At 40.3% G+C, this 26,673-nt stretch overlaps 1 protein-coding gene across 1 annotated transcript in view; it reads left to right on the forward strand.

Annotated features, from left to right (window-relative positions):
• Positions 1-26,673, forward strand: part of SBF2 (SET binding factor 2) — a 483,108-nt gene that overhangs the window by 280,036 nt on the left and 176,399 nt on the right. Inside the window, exons 12-17 of the mRNA XM_065403329.1 lie at positions 2,680-2,793; positions 3,583-3,711; positions 4,673-4,771; positions 18,732-18,936; positions 21,569-21,678; positions 23,547-23,696. Of these exons, the coding sequence (XP_065259401.1) occupies positions 2,680-2,793; positions 3,583-3,711; positions 4,673-4,771; positions 18,732-18,936; positions 21,569-21,678; positions 23,547-23,696 (807 nt within the window). The remainder of the gene's footprint in view (positions 1-2,679; positions 2,794-3,582; positions 3,712-4,672; positions 4,772-18,731; positions 18,937-21,568; positions 21,679-23,546; positions 23,697-26,673) is intronic.

The following is a 26,673-nucleotide window of genomic DNA, read 5'->3' on the forward strand; positions in this document are numbered from 1 at the left end:
GAGCAGGAACGGGCACCTCTGAATGTCCCCTTAATAAAATCGCCCCATTTCAGCCAGGTGACCGTGAATGATATCACTCTCCTGAGGATAACAAAGAGCGATAAGGAATGGATGTTGTCTGCATGCCAGCAAACACTGGGACCATACGCTGCCATGCTTTGTTATGCAATGATTCCAGACTACGTGCTACTGGCCTGGCGTGGTAAAGTGTCCTACCATGGCGGACGGGATAAGGCAGCCCTCCCCAGAAACCTTTTGCAAAGGCTTTGGGAGTACATGAAGGAGAGCTTTCTGGAGATGTCCCTGGAGGATTTCCGCTCCATCCCCATACACGTTAACAGACTTTTCCAGTAGCTGTACTGGCCGCGATTGCCAGGGCAAATTAATCATTAATAATTAAACACGCTTGTTTTTAAACCATGTGTAATATTTACAAAGGTACACTCACCAGAGGTCCCCTGTGTGCCCTCAGGGTCTGGGTGCACGCCTTGGGTGAGTTCGGGGGTTACTGGTTCCAGGTCCAGGGTGATAAACATATCCTGGCTGTTGGGGAAACTGGTTTCTCCGCTTCCTTGCTGCTGTGAGCTATCTATATTATCTCCATCCTCATCTTCCTCGTACCCCGAACCCGCTTCCCTGTGTGTTTCTCCATTGAAGGAGTCAAAGCACACGGTTGGGGTAGTGGTGGCTGCACCCCCTAGCATGGCATGCAGCTCTGCGTAGAAGCGGCATGTTTGCGGCTCTGCCCCGGACCTTCCGTTTGCCTCTCTGGCTTTGTGGTAGGCTTGCCTTAGCTCCTTAATTTTCATGCGGCACTGCTGTGCATCCCTGTTATGGCCTCTGTCCTTCATGGCCTTGGAGACCTTTTCTAATATTTTGCCATTTCGTTTACTGCTACGGAGTTCAGCTAGCACTGATTCATCTCCCCATATGGCGAGCAGATCCCGTACCTCCCGTTCGGTCCATGATGGAGCTCTTTTGCGATCCTGGGACTCCATCACGGTTACCTGTGCTGATGAGCTCTGCGTGGTCACCTGTGCTCTCCACGCTGAGCAAACAGGAAATGAAATTCAAACGTTCGCGGGGCTTTTCCTGTCTACCTGGCCAGTGCATCTGAGATGAGAGTGCTGTCCAGAGCGGTCACAATGAAGCACTGTGGGATAGCTCCCGGAGGCCACTAATGTCGAATTCCGTCCTCACTACCCAATTCCGACCCCCATAAGGCCGATTTTATCGCTAATCCCCTCGTCGAGGTGGTGTAAAGAAACCGGTTTAAAGGGCCCTTTAAGTCGAAAGAAAGGGCTTCGTCGTGTAAACGTGTCCAGGCTTAAGTCGACTTAACGCAGCTAAAGTCGACCTAAACTCATAGTGTAGACCAGGCCTAAGAAAGCCATTCTGTGTCTAAAAAAAAAAAGATGCTGTAGGTTATCTAGCAGCTACAGCAATGGTCTGACTGTATGAGAAATAGAGATGGGACTCATTAATTTTATAATAAAAAAGGAAACTAGGAGTATATTTTATGTTTGTGCATACACATGGTATATTTATACACTACAAAGAGAATTCTAGCTTCTTAATGTTGCATTGGGCTCTGATGAACATAAACTTGGGGGGAGGAGTATGTAATGCTATCTAAGACATAAAATGGAAATCTTTAGTAAAGATAAGAATAGCATAACTTCACTCAGTATTTTTCCTGGTTTTCTATATTTCTTGCTTCACCTTAAAAGATTCATTTTTTAGTCCTGAAGTCGAGGTGAAATCCTGGCTCCACTGAACATTGAAGCCAGGATTTCACCCTCTGTGGGTAGTCTTAAATTGGTGTAGTGCATATTACAATATTGATGCTTTCAATCCTGTATAATTTTTGTCTAACATAAGAGAAACAGACTGATAAACGTTTTGTGGTGGACACCTGTGTATCTGACTTCTATAATTTATACAAGTTACTATAAACTATTTGATGCTAACTGTGGTGAGCAGTCTGGCCCTGAAATAAATAGTGTATCTGCCAATAAGAGTAGCTTTTATTGAATTCTAAATTAATTTGTAAGAGGAGAGAACAACACTGAGCACATTCTTAATGAAATTCAGAGCCGTCATCTAAAAAATAGTTGTTCTTTATAGAATCTTTAGTGAAACATAAAAGTCTGCTTCCAAAACAATCTATTGAAAGATTAAATCTTGATGTCATATCTTAATTTGATTCACTGTGGCCTGGAATTCATTTGTGCTTGTATTTTTCAAATCAAAGGTCATATTTTAAAGTGCATTTGAGACTTATTGTAAAATTGAAGTCCCAGAGCAGCCTGCAGGTTGGCTGCAAGAAGAGTGATTGTACTGAGAGTCTGGTCTTAGCTGAGATAAAATGTAGTAATCTGAAGTGACAAAAGGGATTGGTAGTGATGAGCATAATGCTCAAATTAAATTGCTAGCGCGCGCACACACACACACACACACACACACACACACACACACACACACACACACACACACACACACAGTCACTCTCCAATTGGGCTGCTACACTGCTGTTCTGTTTTGGATATTGTCTGAGAAAATTGGTTATTCTGTTTTACAAATGTTTGTGACATAGTTTTATACTTGCGAGGGGGTAGGGAGGGAGGAGGAAGTTATAGAAGCAAAGTTGTTTATGCCATATTTGATCATCATTTACAGGATAAAGAAGTACGAGCAATTTTCCTGAGATTGTTTGCACAACTTTTCCAAGGATACAGGTCATGCCTTCAGCTGATCAGAATTCATGCTGAACCAGTTATACATTTTCACAAGGTAAAAGAGAAAAAAAGGTTGTCTGTATTTAGTGAATATTTAGGGTAACCAGACAGCAAATGTGAAAGATCTGGACAGAGGTGGGGAGCCTATATAAGAAAAAGGCCCAAAAATCGGGACTGACCCTATAAAATCGGGACATCTGGTCACCCTATGAATATTTCACATACGATTTGAATTCATATCAGTCTCATATAGTTGCTTTCTGAACAAACTTCAAATATACAATCTTGGAATTTAATTTTGTGTCTGACATACAAAAGTTTCTTTATATATGATATAGTAAAATCATATCATTCTGATATTACTGAGGTGGCACTGTACAGTACAGCTTAACCAGGCCCATTTACTGTTGCATTTCCAAACAGATTTGTCTAAGATGAAATCCGTAGCAAAGACCACATGTTTATTTAAAGTTAAAACTAATACAATTTTGGAAGTAATTCATGGATTTCAAGAAATGTTTACCTATAGTTAAAAGAATCAACTTAATAGTACTAGAATTATTTTGTATTTTGCCTCCCAGAAGTTTTATTGCTCAAAGAAAACAGATTTTTGAATGATTTTTAAAAGTGTGTATGAGAGAGAAGGGGGAATGTTCCAGTTCCAATACCTTTTGTTTTATTAAAAAAAGATCATTTACAGCTATTGTCTCTTAAAACACTTTGCACTTATTATAAGCAGAAGAAGGTTTAAGCTATTAATATACCTGGAGTTGATTAAATGTTCTGTTTGTTTCCATAACTTTTCAATTATACAGTGACCAATCCCTCTTTACATTCACTGCAGGCGGCCTTTTTGGGCCAGCGAGGCTTGATTGAGAATGACTTTCTCACCAAAATTCTCAATGGAATGTCATTTGCTGGTTTTGTATCTGAGAGAGGTCCTCCCTACAGATCCTGTGATCTCTTTGATGAGGTAAAAATTCTGTTCTGTATAATATGTTATATTCAAAAGACAGTTAAAATATAGATGAGATGCTTCTGTATGTAGAAAAATAGTAATTGATAAACTTCTGAATCTTAATATATTCAAATAAATATAATTACTACAAACATATTTTATAAATTATCAAGCAACATATGATCTTTTAAGCCCTGATGCTTTAATGAGGATACACATTCATAACTTTACACACATGAAGTTATTGGGATAATCACCTACTTAAAGTTAACCATTTGTGTAAGTCATTGTAGGATTGTGGCCTAATCTTTTTATGGTCCCATTTGGAACTTTGTATACTGATAATACCTGCTAGGACAGAATTATTTTGAATAATTTAATTATATTTTTAGAAATATCTTGCAGAAGTAAATTTTTTGACAAATGTTAATAAATTAAATACACACTTGGCAAAGGAAACTGAGGCAAACATCTTCTCTTGTACAAAGTACAACGGAATCGTCAATATTGCCACTGCTAGAGCTGCAGTTTTTAAATTCTTGTCTAAAAAGACCAGACAAAGTAAATTTTTCATCCAAACTTGCTGTGCTGTTTAAACTTGAATGTTTTATACAATACTGATATAGCTCTGTATTACTTTTATGTGGAAGGTTCAGAAACACAGCATGCTGCATTATAGATGTTAAATGAATATTACAGGAACACAGGTTTACTGCACCAGAGTGATCTTAAGCTCCATCAAGTCTGGTATCTTGCCTCTGGAGCTGTGATTTGCCCTATGCCTAACGCTTCAAAGGAAAGTGAATATTCCTGATAATTCACCTAGGAAATGGTACACTGCTTCCCAGAAGCATAAGAGATTTTTCAGTGTCCAATTTTCTGTGCACCTTTCAGTTTAAGATGAATATTATGTATTTTGTATATTAGCAAAGTTATTTTAAGTTGATTTTTAAACATTTTGATACTTTTTTTTAAGTTGGTAGCTTTTGAAGTGGAAAGAATTAAAGCTGAGGAAGGTAATCCACCAAAAATGATGAGGCACGTCAGAGAGCTTGCAGAACAGCTGTTCAAAAATGTAAGTTTATTGTAGCCATGTATGTACTGTACTATAGAATGCTTCAATAATTCTTCACTAAACTAACATGATTTATAGCCTGAACAGCTGAAACAAATGACTCCGTGTGGCGGTCATCTTTGTATTTTGGCTAAAGCCTTTGAAACGTTAAATTGTATTATACTCCAGCAATTTACAACACATGTTGAAGTAGCTCAATATTATTGGTAATTTTCCCTTCAGCCGATGCACTATAGCACACTTCTTAGTTAACGTATATCACTTAATGCTTTTAAGGTTTCTTTGTTGCCTCTAGTATAGCCTCTCCACATCTCCCACCAACTCACTGCCTCCCAACAACTCTATGCTCCTCAAACCCTGTGCCCCCCCATTTCAGCACAATCTCTATCTTCCCAATGTATGCTTCCCCAGGAGAACCTTGCTTCCCAATTTGCATCCATCTACCAAGTCTTGTCTACTCCATTTCTCACTCCCACCCCAAGCTGTCCCATGCACTTTGTATGTTTTTCAGGACACCATCCTCCATTGCCTCCTGCCTCCCTTATACTGACTGACTAATCTTTACTCCACCTCCATGCTGTTGCCCTAACAACCCATGCTTTTGGCTGGTCCGGTATATCCTATGTCCTCCCACCCAAGACTACCCATATCCTCTTCTCCATTAGCCACCAGTGTCTCTGGCTTACCCTGTGATCCTCCAAGCCACCCACCACATGACAGCTTTGCTGTCTTCCCTGCCTCCAGCATGTTTTTTTCAACCAGCAGCTCTACTGTCCCCATATCCTTTACATCCCCCTTCCCAGAATTACTTTCCACTTTTACACTTTTTCTAAAACATGGAAATTCACACAAAGTAATGTAAAGTTAAAGGCTTTTTTTCAAGTGAATTTCCTTTAAACCTGTAATCTCTAAGTATCAAGGAAATTGCCAGTTAAAGTGAGATTAACATCCATAGGTTATCCCAAAACTCTGTAATGTGTGACCTCGGTAGGCTTTGGTTTGGTAACTCGCAGCACACAAGTCACATCAATAGCGTGAGCACAGGATGCCTGTTCCATTTTCAATTCGCATTGTGTGAACATAGAGCAGTGGTTTACTGTGAGCTGAGGGAGTAGTGTTCTTGGGGGGTATCCTTAGATCCTTTATTTCATGGTTGAGCAGCATGCATCATTGGACTGTTCTTGCTGTAAATCATGGGATTCAAAGCAGAAGCCAGGGAGATTAGATTTTTTTTTTAAAGCCCATATTTCTGCTGCCTGCGCCCCAGGCTTCCTTCTTGGGTGGGCTAGCACAATTTTCAAATTGCTGTCTGCTAGCATGGACCCAGAAATCCACAGCTCCACTATCATGGCAAGTGTGAATACAAAGAGGCTGCTTGGACAGTATTACAGCATTCAAACCCAGACACATTCAGCATTAGACTTTCCCTGCCACACCACCGAGCAGATGCTGTGGGTGCAGGAGAATATTCAATGGCAGCATCACTGGCTCCTCCAGCAACAGGACAACACTGCAAAACTGTTGCATCAAAATGAGGATGCTGAGCTGTTGGAACCAGAGGATCGGTTCAAGTGTCAGCTGCACCATTTCTGGGCCCTACCAACCTATGTAGAATGGTGGGAGACATTCATTCTGCATTAATGGCATGGAGGTTGGGACAGTTATTCGGGGACACCCCTCCTTTCCTCTGATTCCCTGGTTAATGAAGCCATCCACAGGCCATTTGGAAAGAAGGAACGAACAGTTTAACTATTGCCTGAGTAGGTACAGAATGGAGGTTGAGAGTGCATTTGGTCATTTGAAAGGCAGATGGCACTGCTTATGGAATCATATGGAAGTATCAGGAAAAAAAATGCCCCAATCATTATAGCTTCATGTTGTGTTGTGCACAATATCTGTGAGACCAAGGAGGATAGCCTTAGCAATGGGTGGTAGACGGAGGTGCAGAGACTTACTTGGTGGTTCAAGCAAGCAGCCAGGCATCCCATAGAGAACACTAACACCCAGTAGAATATTGTCAGGCATGCCTTTTGTTCATGTTTTGAATCGCAAGGTTGAACATGTGTGGACATTCAGCTGCTAATCTATGGAGGCAGGTTGGGATAGCTGTGAGTAGTGCGGTATTGTTTATGGTGATGGAAGGGGGACATTGCCTATATACTTTTGTAAAACCAAATGAATTATTTTAGCTTTACTTAAAGGATTTTGTGTTACATGCCATGATGAGTCATAGTGGACCAAAATGAATTTTTAGCGATTTTTATTAGAAACAACAGTAACAAAGCCAAAAATAAAGTTTTAATTGAACTGATGGATAAATAATACCTTTTTATTTGAAAATACATTTACCAAAACAGTCAACCGACTAACCGTCAAAAAGAAAACCTTTATATAAAACAACAGTGCAAACCAAACAATTCAATCTGCAAAAATAACAAGGTTGAAAGAAGGGTTTAAAATTGCAGGCTTATATTCCCTCTGCCTCTTCTTGTATGCAAGGATACTGGGGTTGAGTGCTATTGCTCAAAATTTTCATGTATGTTGCAGGGCTCAAAAATGCTGGCTCCCAAGAGCCAGTGTTCTTGATGAGCAGATGATGGACCTGAGAGGAGAATGGTGTTTGGGACGTGTGTTGTGTGTGTTTTATGGGGAGAAGTTGCTGCTGGTCCCAGTAGCCAGTATTGTCCAGAAGGCTGAAGGAGATGCTGGGTCCCAGTCTATGGGACTGCATGGCTTGCTGGTCTAGCAGGAGCATGTCCTTCAGCCTCTGGACAATACTGGCTACTGGATAATGTCTATGAGTTGCCTCTATATCTGCTTGTCTTTTTCCATGCTCTCCTTGGCCATGGCTATTGTTTTCCTTGGCTACTGCCACAATCTCCCAGGAGAGCTACATTTCTTTCTCTTTCTGCTTCATCATGTACTGCTTCCACCTCTCAGTCAATGCGTTTTTTCTCTGGGACTTTGCTATGAGTTGACCAAACATCTCTTCCTGAGTCTCTTTTTTGCTCCCTCAGGTGGGCCAGCCTCTCAACAGTAGATAGAGGCCCTGTCCTTGATGGTCTGGCTATTGCAGGTGCTGTGGTAGTGTGTGTGGGGGGGGAAACAGTCACTTATTGTTCATATTTCAGACAGTCCATGATAGGACTTTTTTTTTTTTTTTTTTTTAGTATGTGTATGTGACTTTACTGTCTGCTGCATATGCAATTTGCCACTGTGCCTTAGTGGCGTGGGGGATGGGGGTGCGGGAGTGGAATTATGCTCCAGTTTTGTTTGTGCATTTGAGTTGCATCTGTGGGTTTGGAGGGGTTATGGAGGGCATCGGGGTGCCAAGCCAGATAGTAATCTCCTCTGCATCCGCTTTAGGTTGCCCTGACTCTTGATGCTATTACACAGAGGTGGGAGACTAGAAAGCAGACAATAGTCTTATTCAAAAAGCCAAAGGGCAAACCAGAAAGATATACATTGAAGTTGCTCACCAGCATGGTCATCCCAGAAGTGCTGCAAGAGTGGAAGGGGCTTGTGAACTATATTGGGGGAATGAGCATGCAGCCAATTCCCTATAATGTGTGAACCAAAATTGAGCAGTTTCTCAGTCTTAAGTTCTGCTTTATTTCCGTTGCAGACATAAAGTGCAAAGAAACATTCAACTAGAATGTACATTACAGGACATTTAAATCTCATCAGGGAAGAGTTCTGTTTGCACCTTTACCAGGCATGTGATGTCCATGTATGTGAACACAACCAAACTTCTTTTCCTCTAAATATTGTCTTAATAAACTGTTGCACTTCGCACAAATTATTTTTTCATTATTTGAAGGTGCTGCAGGAGGGAGGATCGGGCAGAGGCTGAAGCTGCGCCATGCTGCCTGCTGCCATTTCAGGCAGGCGAATAGGGAGGGATAGCTCAGTGGTTTGAGCATTGGCCTGCTAAACCAAGGGTTGTGAGTTCAATCCTTGAGGGGGCCACTTAGGGCTCTGGGGCAAAATCAGTACTTGGTCCTGCTAGTGAAGGCAGGGGGCTGGACTCGATGACCTGTCGGGGTCCCTTCCAGTTCTTTGAGATAGGTATATCTCATATATTATTATAGGGCAGGAAGGGCATTTGCCGGGCAGGAAAAATAAGGGAATGGGAAAGGAAAACAGGCAAATGAGCAAGCACCTTCTATGCCACGGTCTTGAAAACTGTCACTAGTCTCATGGCTTTAGCATGAGACAGAGGCCAGTCACTCATGTGGAACAGCCACCATTTTGGAAACATTGGTGGGGGTGTGCCAAAGAGTGTGGGCCGATGGAAGCAAGGAGGGCACAAGGGCTGGATATTTGGAAGGGCTCCTAGCTCACGTTCATCTGAAATGGCTACCTCCATGGGGCACCCAGAATAGAATATAGAAAGACAATATAACACAATAATAATAAAAAAATTGGAAGGATAGGTACTTCCCTTCCAAAGTTCCCTCCAGGGAATCTGCGTCTTCAGTTCTGGACTGGGTTTCTGGCTGGGACCTAACCTCAGCCAATGCAAGGCAAGAATTGGGTACTTTGCAGCAGGGTATTATTGCGGCTGGATTTCCAACTGACCAGTGTCAGGGTCCTGGGTCCCAAAAAGATCATTGTCTATCAGGGCACAGCTCCTCTCTGGCATCCTTTCCCACTCATCCTACAGTAGGCCTTGCTGGTTGTCCGTAGTGGGCAGGAAAGTGTGGCCAGCAGGCTCCACATGGTGTCTTGGACAAGTTGTGCTATAATTGTGTAGGATCCTGCAAGCTCATCATAAAATGGACAGGTCACATGCCCCTTGCCAAATTGTATCCTTTTGTCCCCCCCTTTCAATGTACTTACTCCCAAGTTGCTTGATCTTTATCTGGCATTGGTTGGCATCCCAGTCATGGCCCCTCTCAGAAATTTGCTTGGCAATGTCCATAAAAAGGTTTTTATTCAGGTGGCTGACCACAAGAGCTTTCTGCACCAACACTTCTCCCCAGATAGCAATGAGATCCAAGGTCCCGGCACAGCTTTAAACAGCTGGGCAAAGCATGTTGTGGGACTTCTGGAGCGCTGTTGTGGTTGCATCACAAGAATGCTGATACGCTCAGATCCAGGAACAAATGGGTGAATTCTGGCTCTGTGCCAGCCTTTATGGGGAGGAGGTGATGTCCTGAGAACTTGACATCAGAGTGAGGGGAAGGCACACTGGTGGACAGGCAGGTCAGTAATGGTTGACTTACAAGGCACTGTTGGAAACATGGGGAAAAAATGGTATGCAGCAGTTTTGTCCACATGAACATTAGACCACACTAATTCAATTTGCAGCAAAACCTAGTCCACTTGGCAAGAAGACTCCAGAGTTCATGGCAAATGTGGAGTGAGTGCACAGTGATGGATTATGTTGTGTGTATGCAAACCATTTTCAAACTGCATTCACTGCATTTGATCCTCTTTTAAACCCCTGTGTAGACAAGCCCAAAGCCAGGGGTTCTCACAAGAAAATTTTTGGTGGCCTTAGAGGTGGTCACTCTGACAATTTTCCCTAAAATACTTAATTAACTTTAGGAAAAACAAATAAATATGCACATATCCATGTCCAAATCATTGTAATTTATTTATGTAGGGTTTTTTTCAGACTCAGTAATAAAAATAATGTACAGTTGTCGCTATTCTTTACTGGACAAACAGAATAGAAACAAAATAAGGTGCTTTGCGAGTTCTTTTCTTTTTTGTTGTTACTTCTGGTTTTTTTGGTTGCTGGTTTGTTTGTTTTTTAGACTTGCTAGTCTGCTCCTTTGAAAACTGATATTTGTACGTTTGTTAATATCGCTTTTCACAGCAGACTTACTCAGCCCTGGTAAGCTGGGGGACAAATCAAGCTCTGAATGGAGAGGTGGGTAGGGAGGCAGCGGGGGCCAGGGCAATGGAGGGCTGGGGATGGCGGGGGCCATGGTCGATGGGGGGAGGGTGGTGAGGCCGGAGCCCAAAGCCGTGCAGCCGGAACCAGAAGCCCCGTGGCCGGAGCCAGACGCCCGAGCCCCACTGCCCCTGTGAAAGAGGGGAACTCACACAGGCTGCCTGCTCCTCTGGCGTTTGTGGATCCAGAGAGGGGCAGGGCCCAACCCCTACTGGTGGCCCCAGGGAAGGGTGAATGCTTTGCTGCCCTCCCCCGACCTCCCAATTACTACCCAGGAGGCTGTGGCCGCAAGAAAAACCCCTGGTGGCCACATATGGCCATGGTGGCCACATTTGGGAAATGCTAAGTGCATGTGACTATTTAGACAATACTTTTAACATTTCTTAAACTGGAGAGTCAATATTCATTCATTTTAGTCTAATGTATGAGCATAAATATTTTAAATCACTGACCTTATAAAATTACTTGAAAACAAATTTACCACCAGTGACAAATTGTAGTTAACAATTAAGTGATATTCCTCAGACTGTCATGCATACAGCCACATATATTAAAATCTGAATCTATTTAAATAGAGAGCATCATGGTGCACAACATACATTCCAAAAGTTATGCAAAGGGTTCCCTGGTGTAATCATTCTTAAACTCCCAACGCATTGAAGGGATTAATTTGACAACTGTTCCCTACTATTTTTATGTAGTGAGGTTGATCAGTTTAGACTTACATTCCTAATGATTTCACACCTGGAATGGCATAATACAGGCACTTATTCTGAGGATTTTTTGTAGTATAAGGCTTGATTTTCCCCATAATTTAAGTGGGGGGATCATAATGTGAATCTTGATCATTTGATTTTAAGTAGACAGAAAGATGGAAACATTTTTCTACAGAATAAGTGCTGCACATCATCTACATTTATCAACATGCAGATCCTATTCAGGACTTATTTTTTAGAAGCAGAGAATCCGCATTAGTGTGATTAATCACTGGCATTGATTTTCCACATTTCGTAATATCAAAACGTATGGCTTGAAAAGCCTTCTCAGATGTAATTTTTCAAGGTGCATGCTAAAGGATTAAAGTGCTAGCTAAGAAGACCTTCAATCATTTAGTCTGATGCTGGATTGACAAACTTTACAGATAGAATTTTGCCAGAGAACAGAAGAGCCTTCTTGTATCTTTCGTAAAATTAAATACATAAACAGCCATCAGCTTGTGTTGACATTTGGTTACTACTTATCTGGGATGGATTTAAAACTAGTGACTAAGAGGTGAAAAACTGAACTGGATATCACACTTCCCAAATTCATAGCCATCCAGTTCCGCTTCTTTGTTTTTTTAAAACTTTTTGCTGCAGCTTTTAACAGGACCTCCTCTGTCATGGTAATTGTAGAAGACTATGGGAATGAAAGACTAATGATACTACACTGGAACAATACTCTCAATGCAGCCAAGTTTGATAAACTTGGCTGGAAATGTGAAAACTTACAATTTTTAAAGGCTGACCTCATGATGTTGTTCTCTTAACATTTCTTTACCAGAGTTATAACATGACACACATGTTGTTCTAATATGATATGAAATACACTGGCATCTTCTGAAAAAATGATATGGGATATAATTTGTCTGTTGACTTTCCTGCTGACATAGTAAGTATTAATAACCTCCCTTGGAAGTACCTAAGAGATTAGGATTTGGCTAGAATATCCCCACATATACACTCCATGTTATCGCTTATTACCTTCTAGACATCTCAGGCTTGCCCAGTACTCCCTAGTTTGATTTCATTGAGAATTTGTCTCAATAAAGTTAAAGGCTGAATTTTACTGTTTTCCCTGCAAAGGGTCAAATTCTTTCCTCATGCCCCATTCAACAACATTGGACTCAATGAGATCGTATATCATAAATGAGGGTAGAATTTGGCTCTAACTATTTAAGGAATATAGTTGAGGTTAGATTTTCCAATGTGCATTATTTTGTATTTACCAATGTTGAATTTGATCTGCCATTTTGTTGCCAAGTCACCCAGTTTTATGAGATCCCTTTGTAACTCTTTGCAGTCAGCTTTGGACTTAACGAACTTGAGTAATTTAGTATCATCTGTAAACTTTACCACCTCACTGTTTACCCTGTTTTCCAGATCATTTATGAATCTGTTGATCAGCACTGGTCCCAGTATAGATCTTTGTGGAACCTCTCTCCACTGTGAAAACTGACCTTTTATTCTTATCTCTTTGTCCTATCTTTTAACGATCCATGAGAGGACCTTCCCTCTGATCCCCTGAGGCTACACAGACCCAAGTGGCTTGAAAGCACAGGCGATCCAAGGATTAGGCGACTATGCAATGAGAGGGGGACTCAGCCAGGGTTGTAATAGTGGTCTTTTCTTTCTGTCCACATAGCTGAATCTCTCTCCAGACCCTCCTCATTTCTCATCTTGACTACTGCAACATTGTCATCTCTGTCCATGAGAAATGCAACTTAGTACCATTTGTATCCATTTAAAAACAGCTGTAAACTTCATTTTCATGGTTCATCACTTCAACCATTCCACACCTCTCTTGCAACCCTACAGTGGCTCACCCTTCTCCACCGCATGAAACACAAAGTAGTCATCTTCATTTTTAAGTCCTTCATGGCTTATTCCCTGTACCATGAGTTATTTTGTATGCTCTATCGAGATATCAGTCCCCACCTCTGCTCTGCTAATGATGCTAGCCTTCATTGCCAATTTCTTAAATTTTAAAACAAGCATTTTACACTCTCTCTTCTGCTCCCCCATGCATGGAAGGAGCTCCTCTTAAACGCTCATAAAGTCACCTCATTGCCCTCCTTAATATCCCATCTTAAAATTCTCCTCTGCTGTGATGCCTACAAAGAACTTGTTAGTAATTAGTTAACTGGTATGTTTTGACTGCTCTTCCCTTGCTCAACAATATAGTCTTGTTACTACCTTGTGCTCCCATGTTTGTTTGGTGTATCCATCAGTTCTCTCTTGTCTTATATGTAGACTTTGAGTTCTTTGTGTTTGCACAGCACCTGGTACAATGGAGCTCTGATCTGTGACTGGGCTCCTAGGCAGAACCTCACTACAAATAATGTAAGAATGTTACTGGCATGATTAACAATGAATCCCAGAAAGTAGCTGATTGAAGAGTAAATCTCTTATCAATCTGATTGACATTCTCACCACCCAGTAGCAGTGAGATACAATGCTATTAATACCAACTATGGGAGAGGTCTTCCTGAAAAAAGTAGGCTTCTGCTACATTTACTAAGAGGCAGAACACACACGTCTGCATGTAAGAGAAGCACTGCATTGATAGCGGTACAGAGAGATCCCAAGACAGCCTACAGAGCCACAGCAAACCAACCAGATATCCTGAGTAGACACGACAGTTATAGAAGCCTATTACGTGATTCCGTTGCAGCACAGCACATAAGTGTTGAGACTGAGGCCAGCCTCATACTGATTACGTAGCAGCTAATGTAGAGATCATTCTAATAGAACAGATAAATCAATGTCCTGCCCTGCTCTGAACATAAGGTTGCACGGTTTTTTCTTTTTTACTTAGAAAGGATCTCTTACGTGCAATTTGCGGTGGGGGGGCAAATGGGTTTTTTGGACTAAAAAGTAAGTAATAAAGAACACAGAATGGTGAATGAAATATGAATGGATGTGAATTGTCATGTCTTTAACTATCTTTTCTGAGTCCAGCGTTCCTGAATAATTTAAAATTCTTTTCAGGGATTGAGTATATTCAGAAATCTTTGCAGCTATGCATAATGCTCCAGATCAGTCTAAATGCATCTATATTGGCACAAGGCTTTTTACCCAGGCAAAAACTATTAATACAAAAATATTAACATTTGCATTGAGCCAGGGTTGCAAATCTCAGTTTCACCAAATTTTTCTTAATATCATATTACCATCCCTGCAAGTATTGCTTATCAAACTGAGGGACAATTTAGATACCTTTTGTATAAAAATAAAATCACATGAGCCCCAATGTTTCTTCAGCTGAGCTGCTTTAAGGACCTTGCATAGTATCCAAATTAATGTTTGGAAGATTAGGCCAATTTCTGTTTTCTTCAGATGGAGAGGATGAATTTGTTATACTTTAAACTAGTTTTGCTTGACAAATAATTCTTAGATCAAAGCATTTCAGATCAAGGGTGGGAAAAACTTAAAAGGTTTTTAGGATTGAGAACTGTAGACGTTTTTTTTAAAGTTGCAATGTTCCATAAAAAGCTCTAATACAATTTTGAAATAATATTGTTTTGAAGCATGTTTTTTCTAATTAAATTGATTACTTTATAGCTTATGCTTTAAAATAATTTTAATTTCATCACAGTCCACTGGTTGAAGGGCTGTCATTGGTCTTGGTACTCTTTATCCTCTGTGTTTTAAAAGGAGTTGACACATGATGTCTTTTCTAGGACCTTGACTTGGTGACCACTAAGGCATGAGGCATATACAATCCTAGAAATGTAGGGCTGGAAGCAACCTTGAGAGGTCATTTAGTCCATCCCTACATGCTTATGCAGGACCAAGTATACCTAGTCCATCCCTGACAATTGTTTGTCCAATCTGTTCTTAAAAACCTGTAGCGATGGAGATTCCATAACCTCCCTTGGTGTAACTCTATTCCAGAACTTAACTATTCTTATAGTTAGAAAGCTTTTCCTAATATCTAACCTAAATCTGCAGATTGTCCTACCTTCAGTGGTCTTGAAGAGTAATTGATCACTGCCCTCTTTATAACAGTCCTTAACACATTTGAAGGCTGTCCCCGTATAGTCTTCTTTTCTCACACCTAGTTATTTTAAGCTTTCCTTATAGATTATGTGGTAGACATTTACTGGTATTTGTAAATACCAAGGCTCAGAGAGTAATTGGTTAGTGAGGTGCAGAGGAGGTGGTCAAGGTCACCGCGTTGTACTGCAGAGCTTTTGTTTCACTTAGTTTCATGGACCTACCCCAGCTTACTGTCTTAAATGATTTCAGCATCCATGTAGACAATAGCTGTACTGGGCTGTCTCAAGATCATACATCTGATATTAGTCTTTCCCATCTGGATTGGGGCTCTATCCATATAGGTGGAATATTCTTTAGATAATGGTTTTGAACTGAGTTTTTAGAAGGTTGAAAACTGTCCTGATATGGTCCAGTCACCTCCTTCTGTTTGACATTAAAACTTACTTTTGCCCCCATCATGGCAGAAGACTTATTTTACTGGTCTACTCAGGAAGATTGAATGACCTGATAGTACTATCTAGTTTTCTAAGGGTAAATACGCTACTGCTGATGTCCATGCCTATCAGTATCCTCAGCGTTCGCTCCCTATATGTCATCCTCAAAGATTATTTTTATATTCAAATTATCTGCAAAAGATGAACTATCTGGGATGAAGGTGAGACTCCAGTGGTGAAAATCACACACCAAGTCTGATTTCAGCCTAGAGGCTATTCTTTGCCATATCTATATTGGAGGCATAAGGAAGATAGTCTCTCTCCCCAGGACATTCTTAGTATGTAGAATTTGGTTTTTCCCCCATCAGATTCAGGATCTGTACATTTTTAAGGCACGGTGTAAGGCCTCTCTCTCTCTTCTTCCATGCTTTTGCTTAATTAAGGTTGATTTTAGTGATCGGAAACCCATAGTTTTGCAGCAGTACAGATGTCTTCTTAACACTTTGTACAATGCTAAGAAACTTTAGGCACTTTTATAAACAAAAATGGTTAAATAAGTAACTATAAGAGTAATGTAAAAATATGAGGAAAGGAAAATTTAGGGTGAATATCACAAAATATTTGTTAATGGTAATATCTATTACACTGTGAAATAGCCTTCCAAAAGGAATAATGGAAGTCCTAATCTCTTAGGTTATTTAAAACTGAAAAAAGCAAAAACCTTGGAGAATATTCTTTAGGGAACCATACTACATTAATTTCCATTGAATAGACAAGATGACCTGTAGAGAGACATGGTGGGTGAGATAATCTCTTTTATTGGACCAACTTCTGTTGGTGAGAGAGACAAGATCAGGGCCACCCAGAGGATTCAGAGGGCCTGGGGCAAAGCGGGGGAGCTGCGGCTCTTGTACTCACCCGGCGGCGGTCCGGGATTTCGGCGGCGGGGGGCCCTTCAGTCGCTCCGCGTCTTCAGCAGGACTGAAGGACCCCCCGCCGCCGAAATGCCTCCGAAGACCCGGACTGCCGCCGGGCCAGGGCTCGCGGGGCCCCTGCGGGGCTCGGGGCCTGGGGGAAATTGCCCCACTTGCCCCCCCCCCCGGGCGGCCCTGGACAAGATTGTCCAAATTGGTCCAATAAAAGATATTACCTCACCCGCCTTGTGTCTCTAATATCTTGCGACCCATATGGCTACAACTACACTGCATACAAGATGACCTCTGAACTTTTCCATTTCTCTGATTCAAAGACCCTATGTCCCAACTCCCTGTTACATATCTGTTTTGCTGTTGTGGTTTTGGCCCTTCTTTTCTTCTTCTAGTTGATTTTTGTCCATATCCTCCAAGTTGTGTCTAGTGCATACAGTGAGCTATAGAGCCATATTGAGCTTCTCTTCAGGCAGGAGTTTAGTAGCTACAGAGACATGCCCACTGATGGAAACCTGGTAAAGTGTGGTACACAAAACTGCATTTTCACTTTGTAAATTTTATATTTATATATTGTGCTCTTGAAATACTCCTTCTCCTGACTGTGTAGAGAAACTATGCTAGATCTGGGCATGAAAGAAGCAAGGAAAATCCAGTCTCTGCAACATAATGGACAGAAACCAGATAGTTTTGTACCATAGACCAAAAGAACTCTCTCATCAAAGTCCTCATATTGATGTTCCTAAAGCACTCCCCTTTCTAACTCTCTAATTTATATATTGTCTGCCACAGACACTATTCTACAAATTTCAGTGAATGTGCAAGGAACACACTAGTTCTTACCTTGCTCAGAGGAGGGAAATACGTTATAGACAACATATACGTAACCAGTCATGCAGAAGATCACTTAACACTTTCATTTGCCCTTGCTATAATGATGTAGACTTGATTGGACAAACAGAAAATCCCTTGGATTTCCAGAAAGATTCAATATGCTATCACTGCTCTGTTGTGCTGCAAGAGGGCAGAGGAAACCTGAAACTTATACCGAGGGTGAAATTCTAATTGAATTCCTTCCAAAAATTATGTATCTTGTAATTAATACAGATAGAACAAGGTTTTGTGCATTCTTACTCTATGACTAAGAAATTACTCTATTAAATTCTTATTTTGTGTTCATTATTATGGTGTCTGTGTGCCTGGAGACATTTATGTATTTCAGCTACTCAACATAGTGAAATGACTGTGTATCACACCACTCCTCTAACCTTTCCAATAGTGAAAGGGTTGGCTGTTTTGGTTACCTACCAGCTAAGTGTCAGTTGTGCACTAAGTTAAGTTTATCTGGCTTAATTTAAGCAATCATTTCCATTTTCTCCCTTTCTCCTCTGAGTTGCTTTGAATGCCAACAAAACTCATTTTGTAAATTGTGTGGCTGAGGAGCATACTGTGACATTTCTCTGTCATTTCAACATCATGTGAGCTTACCCAGGAATTAAACAGTTCATAAAATCCTTTAAAATCATAAAAGTGAAGTTGATAAAGTTACAGTTAAGGGAATTGGATTGATGAGAATTTGGAACATAACATTTTGAGTATGTGGAGTTTTTATTCTTTAAGCATAAGGGGCACACAAATTGTCCATGAAATTGGGCTTTACGCTTTTTCAACAAGCCAAATATTCAATGCCTGCAAAATGTAGAAGAATTTTTTGTGCTTGTGCAAAGATTATTGTAATGCTAAAATGTTCTGGTGCTGTTACAAAGACTAAGGCCTTTTTCAGTAGCGGGGAGCACCTGCCAACTTCACCTATTGTGTGACAACTCAGTGATTACTCTTTATTTGTCTGTGTTCCAAGATATTGTGCTGCTTCTATATAAAGTGTTAATATAAAATAACTATTTTAGTGTAAGATGTTATGTTTTTTGGTTGCAGGAGAATCCAAATCCTCACATGGCATTCCAGAAAGTTCCACGGCCCACGGAGGGATCCCATTTACGAGTTCATATCCTTCCTTTCCCCAAAATTAATGACAGCCGGGTTCAGGAGCTAATTCAAGAAGGCCTGGCTAAGAACCAAAGTGCACCACCTGCTACTCGGGTAGAAAAAAAGTGTGTAGTTCCTGCTGGTCCTCCTGTTGGTATGTTGCATTGTTATCTGCCCTATATTTATAAATCCATATTAGCATGAGTGAAAACATCTACTTTAATTAAAATGTGTTTTAATGGGGTGTTTTACTGAGAGATGAGGGAAGGCAAGAAGGGAATTCCTATCGTAATGAATTGAACATATCATTAATATATCAAATTTGTTGTTCCCAATTCAGCACTTATGTAGTGGGTTGGTTTCAGAATTAATGTAAGATCAATGTGCCATTTCAATACCTTTTTTAATAAGAGCTAGGTATTATAAACTTTCTCAGAACAAATGCAGGTAGAAAGTTTCCCAAAGAAATGAGGAACTTGCCTTTATCTGATTGAACTGTAGATTTTCCAGTGTACACCTTTTTAATATTAATTCCCCTTCCTCATGTTGGCTATGTCAGCACACATAGGAGCTCTTATGTGTGTGTGGGGGGGAAAGGCATATTCTGCTCTCACATCCATGGCGTTCTATTTTTGATGGGGGGAAGGTGGAGGGGGAGAGGGAGAGCAAGAGCAAGAGAATGCTAGATCTTCTATCAAATAATCTCTAGAATTCAGCAAATTCTAGATAGGAGAACTGGGTTGTAAACTTGCTTTTCAAGTCAGAAGATCATTTAAATGCTTGATTCTTCTGAGGATTTTTATTATGGAGGATCCAGTTTTGTAAATTCTTTGAAACAGCTCTAGGTTCCTCTACTTTAAGGAACCATGTATTATTTAATCAGGTTATCAAAAAGGATGGTTCTTAGCACAATATACACAATGTTCATTGGACTGTCAACAGAAAAATCTGGCTACCTGAAATTTGTCATGGTTCATTTATTTGCACATTTTTGAGTGTAAGAATCCTCATGTGAAAATGATGAATTACCCCCTTTGTTTTAGTAGAAGAATGAGATACATCAGGTTGCATGCAAGACTTGAGTGTCTGCTTTACACTTGTTTCGGTGTACATGATAACAGAAGTAATGGATAGTGAACTATCAATTTATTTAATAAATGCTTTGTGTTTTGTTTCTTTAAAAAACAGGCAAATATGTAACTATGCAGTTGTTTAACCTACAGCCAGCTAAAAAATAAGACCTATTTTAATTAGCCACTGCAGTTTGTTGGATTTAAAACTTAGGAAAGATAACCGATATGGTTGTACACTTTTGCAGCAAGGCAAAACAAAGATGCAAAGCATGCATAACAAAGAGGTTGTCAGAGAGAGAGAGAGTATAACTTTAGGAAAGTGAAATTACAAACAGAAATTTGAAGTGTTTCTGTAATATTGAGTTTGGTGAGTAAAAAAAAGTATGGTTAGCATTGTGAGATGGAGCCGAAGAAAGGTTCTACGCTAATTCATTAACAACTGGCCTGGTAGCAACTCCAACATGAATCTGTGTATGTGGACAAACCAAAGAAGAGAGATTAAGACGAGGAGCCAGGAAGGGCAGAAATTTTAAAAAAGAAATACTGTTGTGCTCATGTAACTGTGATTTCCATCCCTTGTGACAGACCCAGACCAGTGGGGTACAGGAGTCTGGTAGAGGGCAAATATACTGGTCACTGGATGAGTAGTTTTCTGTTCCCTGAGTGACCAGACCAGGGGCTGCACTAGAGTAATCAGGAACCTGCTAGAACCAGTTAAGGCAGGCAGGCTAATTAGGACACCTGGAGTCAATTAAGAAGAAGCTGCTAGAATCAATTAAGGCAGGCTAATCAGGGCACCTGGGCTTTAAAAAGGAGCTCACTTCAGTTTGTGGTGCAAGTGTGAGGAGCTGGGAGCAAGAGGCGCAAGGAGCTGAGACTGAGAGGGTGTGCTGCCGGAGGACTGAGGAGCACAAGTGTTATCAGACACCGGGAGGAAGGTCCTGTGGTGAGAATAAGGAAGGTGTTTGGAGGAGGCCATGGGGAAGTAGCCCAGGGAGTTGTAGCTGTCATGCAGCTGTTACAGGAGGCACTATAGACAGCTGCAGTCCACAGGGCCCTGGGCTGGAACCCGGAGTAGAGGGCGGGCCCAGGTTCCCCCCAAACCTCCCAATTGACCTGGACTGTGGGTTCTTCCAGAGGGGAAGGTCTCTGGGCTGTTCCCCAACCCACATGGTGAATCTCTGAGGCAAGAAAATCCGCCAATAAGCACAGGACCCACCAAGATAGAGGAGGAACTTTGTCACACCCTGTACAGTAAGATGAAAATAAATGACAGGGTCATAGAATTCACTTTTTTCATGCCATATTGGTTAAGATCGTGATCTTGAAATCCAGACTCAATTAGTATGTTAATACCATTAATTTAGTTTTACAGGTTGGAGTCTGGTTGTCTATATGAAACAGACAACCAAAACAAGCAAATAAATACTCCACTTAGAATTCAGAGCATGACCACCAGCAAGCCAGCGGCAGGCTGTCCTGCATAAGGGTAACTGAAGAAAAGCAAGACTGAGCAAGAACTTGTTTTTAAAGGCTACTTAACAGTTTGTAAATTCCTTCTCATATAAGCCTAATAATGACAAACAACTTAGCAAAATAAAATTTAGACTTGAAGCCATGTTAGGATTTTTCTAAAAGTACTGTCTAATTACTATTTGTGGCTTTTACAGAGAAACTGTTTCACATCTGTGTGTACTTCTCTTTTTTTGTTAGTTTCCATAATGGAAAAGGCCAGTACAGTTTTCAACAGTGCACAGAGGCTGGAAGTTGTTAGAAACTGCATCTCATTCATATTTGAAAATAAAAATTTGGAGACTGAAAAGGTAATAAGAATAATAAAGTTAACTCTCCTAAATAAGCATTTACTGCCTCCAAGTTAAACTAGCACATGGTAAGTGACTGAGTGACCTCCTCATAAACCCTGTCACATTTCTTGTTGTGTTTTTTAATGTTCATTATCTGTTCAGTCATTTAAATGAGTGATAATGGTAAGCAGTATAACCACCAAATGGTCTAAATACAGTACCATATGGTAGTGCGCAATTGCTCCCTCTGAAGACCTGTTTTTAATGTTCAGTATGATCATTCAATTTTTGGCTAACCATCCAGAGATTATTCATCACATATTATTTTCCATATGGGTTTACAAAAAAGATAATTGAGAGTTTCAGCCTAATTGTTCCAGTTGTGAGGAATGTAAACAAAATATAGGCATAGTCATTTAATCTCATTGTTTGCCAACAGGTGCTCTATTGAACTTTTCAACTAAGTTAATTCTTGTCTGTTTTAAAAGTGATAACAGAATTTAGTGCAATGTATAGAACACAAGACAGTGCTTAACTATTTGACTGACTCATTTTTAGTAAAATCCACTAGTAACTTGCCACAATTGTTGTCCTTGATAGTTTTATTACTTCTGCCTTTCAGATATGGCCAGCTTTTGTGGATTCCGTCCATGGAATTTTACAACTATTAATTCAACAGCATATCATTTATTTTATTTTTTTTTACAACAAAAAGCTCAGGACAGAAAACCAAGTGGATTGTCAACTTGATTCAGAAAACAAATTAGAGCTTTAATTCTACTATTTTTTTTTTCAGTTTTGTACATATATCACATATATAGTGGTGAAATCCATGTGATAAAATGAATTCTTAAGTGTCTTTGTCTCACCTGCATTGTGCCCACAAATCCACCTCTTTTGAGACTATTTCCAACACTCAAAACCTCTGAGCAACTTCTAGTGTCTGCATTTAAAGGGAGGGGGAAAAGTTGATCCAGAAATGTTATTTGTCCCCCACTCATTAGATTTGGAGGAAGTTGCCTTTCAGATTTCACAGATCTGTGGTTCATGCCAGACAGTATTCAATCCTGAAATAGGAACGTAGTTTAATTATGTCAGAACTCATCAAGGCTGTAAAATGACATATATTAGAAGTGAATTCTAGATATTATGTCTGGAAAAGTTATTTTAGGAAATTTGTAGAGATTTCTAAAATTTAGCTATAAATTTGCTCTCCATGGAGACCTGTATAGATGAGTTCATGTACTAAGTCACTTGGCTTTAGTAGTGGAGGGGTATGAAAGAATCCCAATAAAATTCGTAATAATTTTTCCAAGTATTTTTAAAATAGTTTTTTCCATAAAATATGTAGTTTATTTAGAATAAATCATGGCATGGTATAAAGATTTTATTGGCACTTGTTTGGGATGATCTGCATAACATACAAGTGGCTCCACTGCGTGTGAATAATGTGTCCATCCCAATTTCATGCTGAAAAACTTTATAATTCACTATATATCAGGACAGATTCTCAGGACCTAGCCCGTCATATGTTCTGTCTCTACCAGAGTGACAGAGAGCCCTCACTCTCATGCACAATAATCTTCTGACTGATTTCATATTCATTTTGTTACTTATCTGTATTCATTTTTCCCCACTTTGAGATTTAGCAGAAAATTTCTGCAGTTTATTAATGGTGTATAAAAAAGAGCAATCAGAGCTTGAAAGTCAATGCCTTGTTTAGCAAAAAATCCGTTATCATGAGAATTTGATGTTCTGGCTCTGGATTCATTTGGACTTTTAATTTACTGTTCTTATTTGAAGTGTCTTGACAAAGAATTAAAGACAGCCAGTATTTCAGTGACATTTCAGATCATTTTAATGCGGTTAGGATTTCTTCTCTGCAGACTCTGCCCGCTGCGTTGAGGGCACTAAAAGGAAAGGCAGCTCGACAGTGCCTCACACAGGAGCTAAGCCTGCATGTTCAGCAAAATCGGGCAATACTGGACCACCAGCAGTTTGATTACATAGTGCGGATGATGAACTGTACTTTACAGGTATTTTATGCTTCTTTTGGCCTCCTTTCCCATTCCTCCTTGGTTATTTTAAAACAGCATTGATTGTGATGGTGGGGAAACAAAACAGAGTTTGATCGGGGGCAATGCACTGTAGTAGATTTAACAAGTGTTACCTGTCCATAGAGTTCTGAGACCTTTAGAGTTGAAAAGATAACAAGCCAAGATCCATGTTGCTCTGGCCAAGTACATCTATTCAGTACCATAGTGTTAAATCTCCTTTCCATTCATACTGTAATATGATGTTCAATTTTTTGTTTTCTTTTGAAAAATATTAATTATTCCATTAAGCATATTGCCATCCTTAAAGAAATTGCCTTTTAAAATTGTTTCACTTGATTTGAAGCTCAGGATCTGTCTATTTTATGCTATTTCTGTTGAGAACCTTAGCTTGAGTGTTTTACTGACATTTTGCACGGTGAAATCCAGTGGTTCTGAGAAATGCCACCAATATGGACAAAAGCATAGACCATCCATTATCCAGTGAGTGGTGCCAATTGATTGGTACAATATCAGTTAGAGAGTCCCCTTTCACTATAGACCATCAATACAGAAATGGATTCACTTGTCTCATGTGCCAAAGACAATTTTAACAGTAATAGTTTATTTTATCTAATTAATGATATTGTATGTTACATAGCAAAAAATTACGTATTGGCTAGAGAGAAAATTCTGACTCCCTTGTAAAGATGACAGCTTTAATTTGGTTTCAGTTAACCAGTAAAAGTGGTTGGGGGACTGGTATTCATGCTTGTCAGTGATGAGATTTTAGTGTCAGAGGTACTCCCTACAGATGTTTATAGCTTGCTTTTGAGATGATCCTAATGATTTTTGTTTTAAGTATTCCATAGCCAAAGTCTGACCAGCCTATTCCAGCCAAACTAAAATAAAATAAACCGTGTAGATCATTTTGGCCTTCATTTGAACTATTTGGTCTGCCTATGTCCTGGCATGTACTTGTCAGAAATTGTAGGTCTGATCTAAAAGTCTGCAAAAAATATGTTTAAAATATTTTACATTTTTAGAGTGTGATAATGTTTGCTGTGGGTAATTTGGATCTCTAACCTTTTTTCCTTTAAACCATTAAAGTTCTGAGAATTACATTGCAAAATGTAAAAGAAAGATCTTTGAATATCAGCTCTTTACGGGTTTCTGTTCTTAAAACAAAGGGGCAAGCAAATTTGCTCATTTTAATTCATCTGGCTAGTTGTTTTAAAGATGTTTCTCCATGTTTTAATATTAACTTTTTATGGTGTGTATTGTACATTATGGTGTAATGAGGAGAAATTCAGAAAGAACATTATAGCATCTGTATTGTCATGCAGATTAAAAGAAAACAAAGAATACAGCCCCATAATTTAGGGTATGGTACCATTCTGTAATGTTGTATATAATTTGTTACACTAAAAATAGTATGGCTTTTACCTTCAATTTATAATAAATTTAAATAGCTATAGATGTGTACATTGATTATTTGAATATGAACTGTGTATGACTATATGATGCACTGTATCTTTCATAGTAAAAACTCACCACATCTTAGACTCATGCTGATATTGAATGTTCCCAATAGGCCCAAAGGTGAAAGCCTAGCTTTGAATTTGTTATTTATGGTCAACATGGGATTTATTAATATTTATATTTCTTCTTAGAACTGTGTGCTTTTCAGGGTCTAAGTTAACAATCTGAACATTTTTAAAGCAGTGAAAGTTTCATGGCCGTGTGTCCAAATATCAGTAATGTTATTTTAGAAAAGCAGAGTTGGTCAAAATGAACCAAATCTAGATAACAGTGATTTTATCAATAATTAATTAAATAATTATTATTGCTTTCCCTAACCTTGAGATGTTCTGTTTCCTATACATAAGATGGCAAGGTTTTTTTCCAGTATGCATAAGATAGAGTATAATTACCACAATGAGGTTGTTTATTTCCTTTATCAAGCAGTTTTTATGCCAACGCAATGAAAAGTGGTTGGCAAAACATATAGCCCTCCTCCTGTGCATTTGTCTGTCACTCAAAAGCAAGATCAGCTCATAAACCTGTCTAAATAGTTCCATTCGCTTGGAATATGGAAGTAATTACATGAAAATAGCTGTGTTTGAGTAATATGACTTTTTCCAAGTTTGAAGAGATTGAGGTTGTTTAAGCAGTTATGAGGTGATGTCTGTTCAAATGACAGGTCTGTGTGTAGGACTGTGCTTACTCATCTTTTACATAAGATTTTGTATGAGTAATTACTGTGTTGAATTGTTTTTCTGTAATGCTGACTTTATTAAAACTACCAGAAGAGTGGTAAGAACACCCATTGTTTATATAAATAAGGGTTTTTTAGACATCCTAGCCCAGGGGTGGGCAAACTTTTTGGCCCGAGGGCCACATCTGTGTATGGAAATTGTATGGTGGGCTATGAACGCTCACGAAATTGGGGGTTGGGGTGTGGGAGGAGGTGAGGGCTCCAGCTGGGGGTGTGGGCTCTAGAGTGGGGCTGGGAATGAGGGGTTCGGGGTGCAGGTGGGTGCTCCAGGCTGGGACTGAGGGATTCGGAGGGTGGGAGGGGGATCAGGGCTGAGGCAGGGGGTTGGGGTGCGGGCGGGGTTCAAGTGTGCAGGCTCTGGGCGGCGCTTACCTCAAGCAGCTCCCAGAAGCAGCGGCATGTCCCCCCTCCGGCTCTTACACAGAGGCGTGGCCAGGCAGCTCTGTGTGCTGCCCTGTCCACAGGTGCTGTCCGCAGGTGCCTCCCAGGCCAATGGGAGCTGTGGGGGCGGCACTTGGGGCAAGGGCAGCATGCAGAGCCCCCTGGCTGCTCCTACCCGTATGAACCAGAGGGGGGACATGCCACTGCTTCCAGGAGCCACGTGGAGCGGCGTAAGCCCCCAACCCTGCTTCCCAGCGGGAGCTCGAGGGCCGCATTAAAAAATCTGGAGGGCCGGATGCAGCCCCTGGGCTGTAGTTTGCC

Source organism: Emys orbicularis, chromosome 4 (assembly GCF_028017835.1).
Source record: "Emys orbicularis isolate rEmyOrb1 chromosome 4, rEmyOrb1.hap1, whole genome shotgun sequence".
Classification (NCBI taxonomy): domain Eukaryota; kingdom Metazoa; phylum Chordata; order Testudines; family Emydidae; genus Emys; species Emys orbicularis.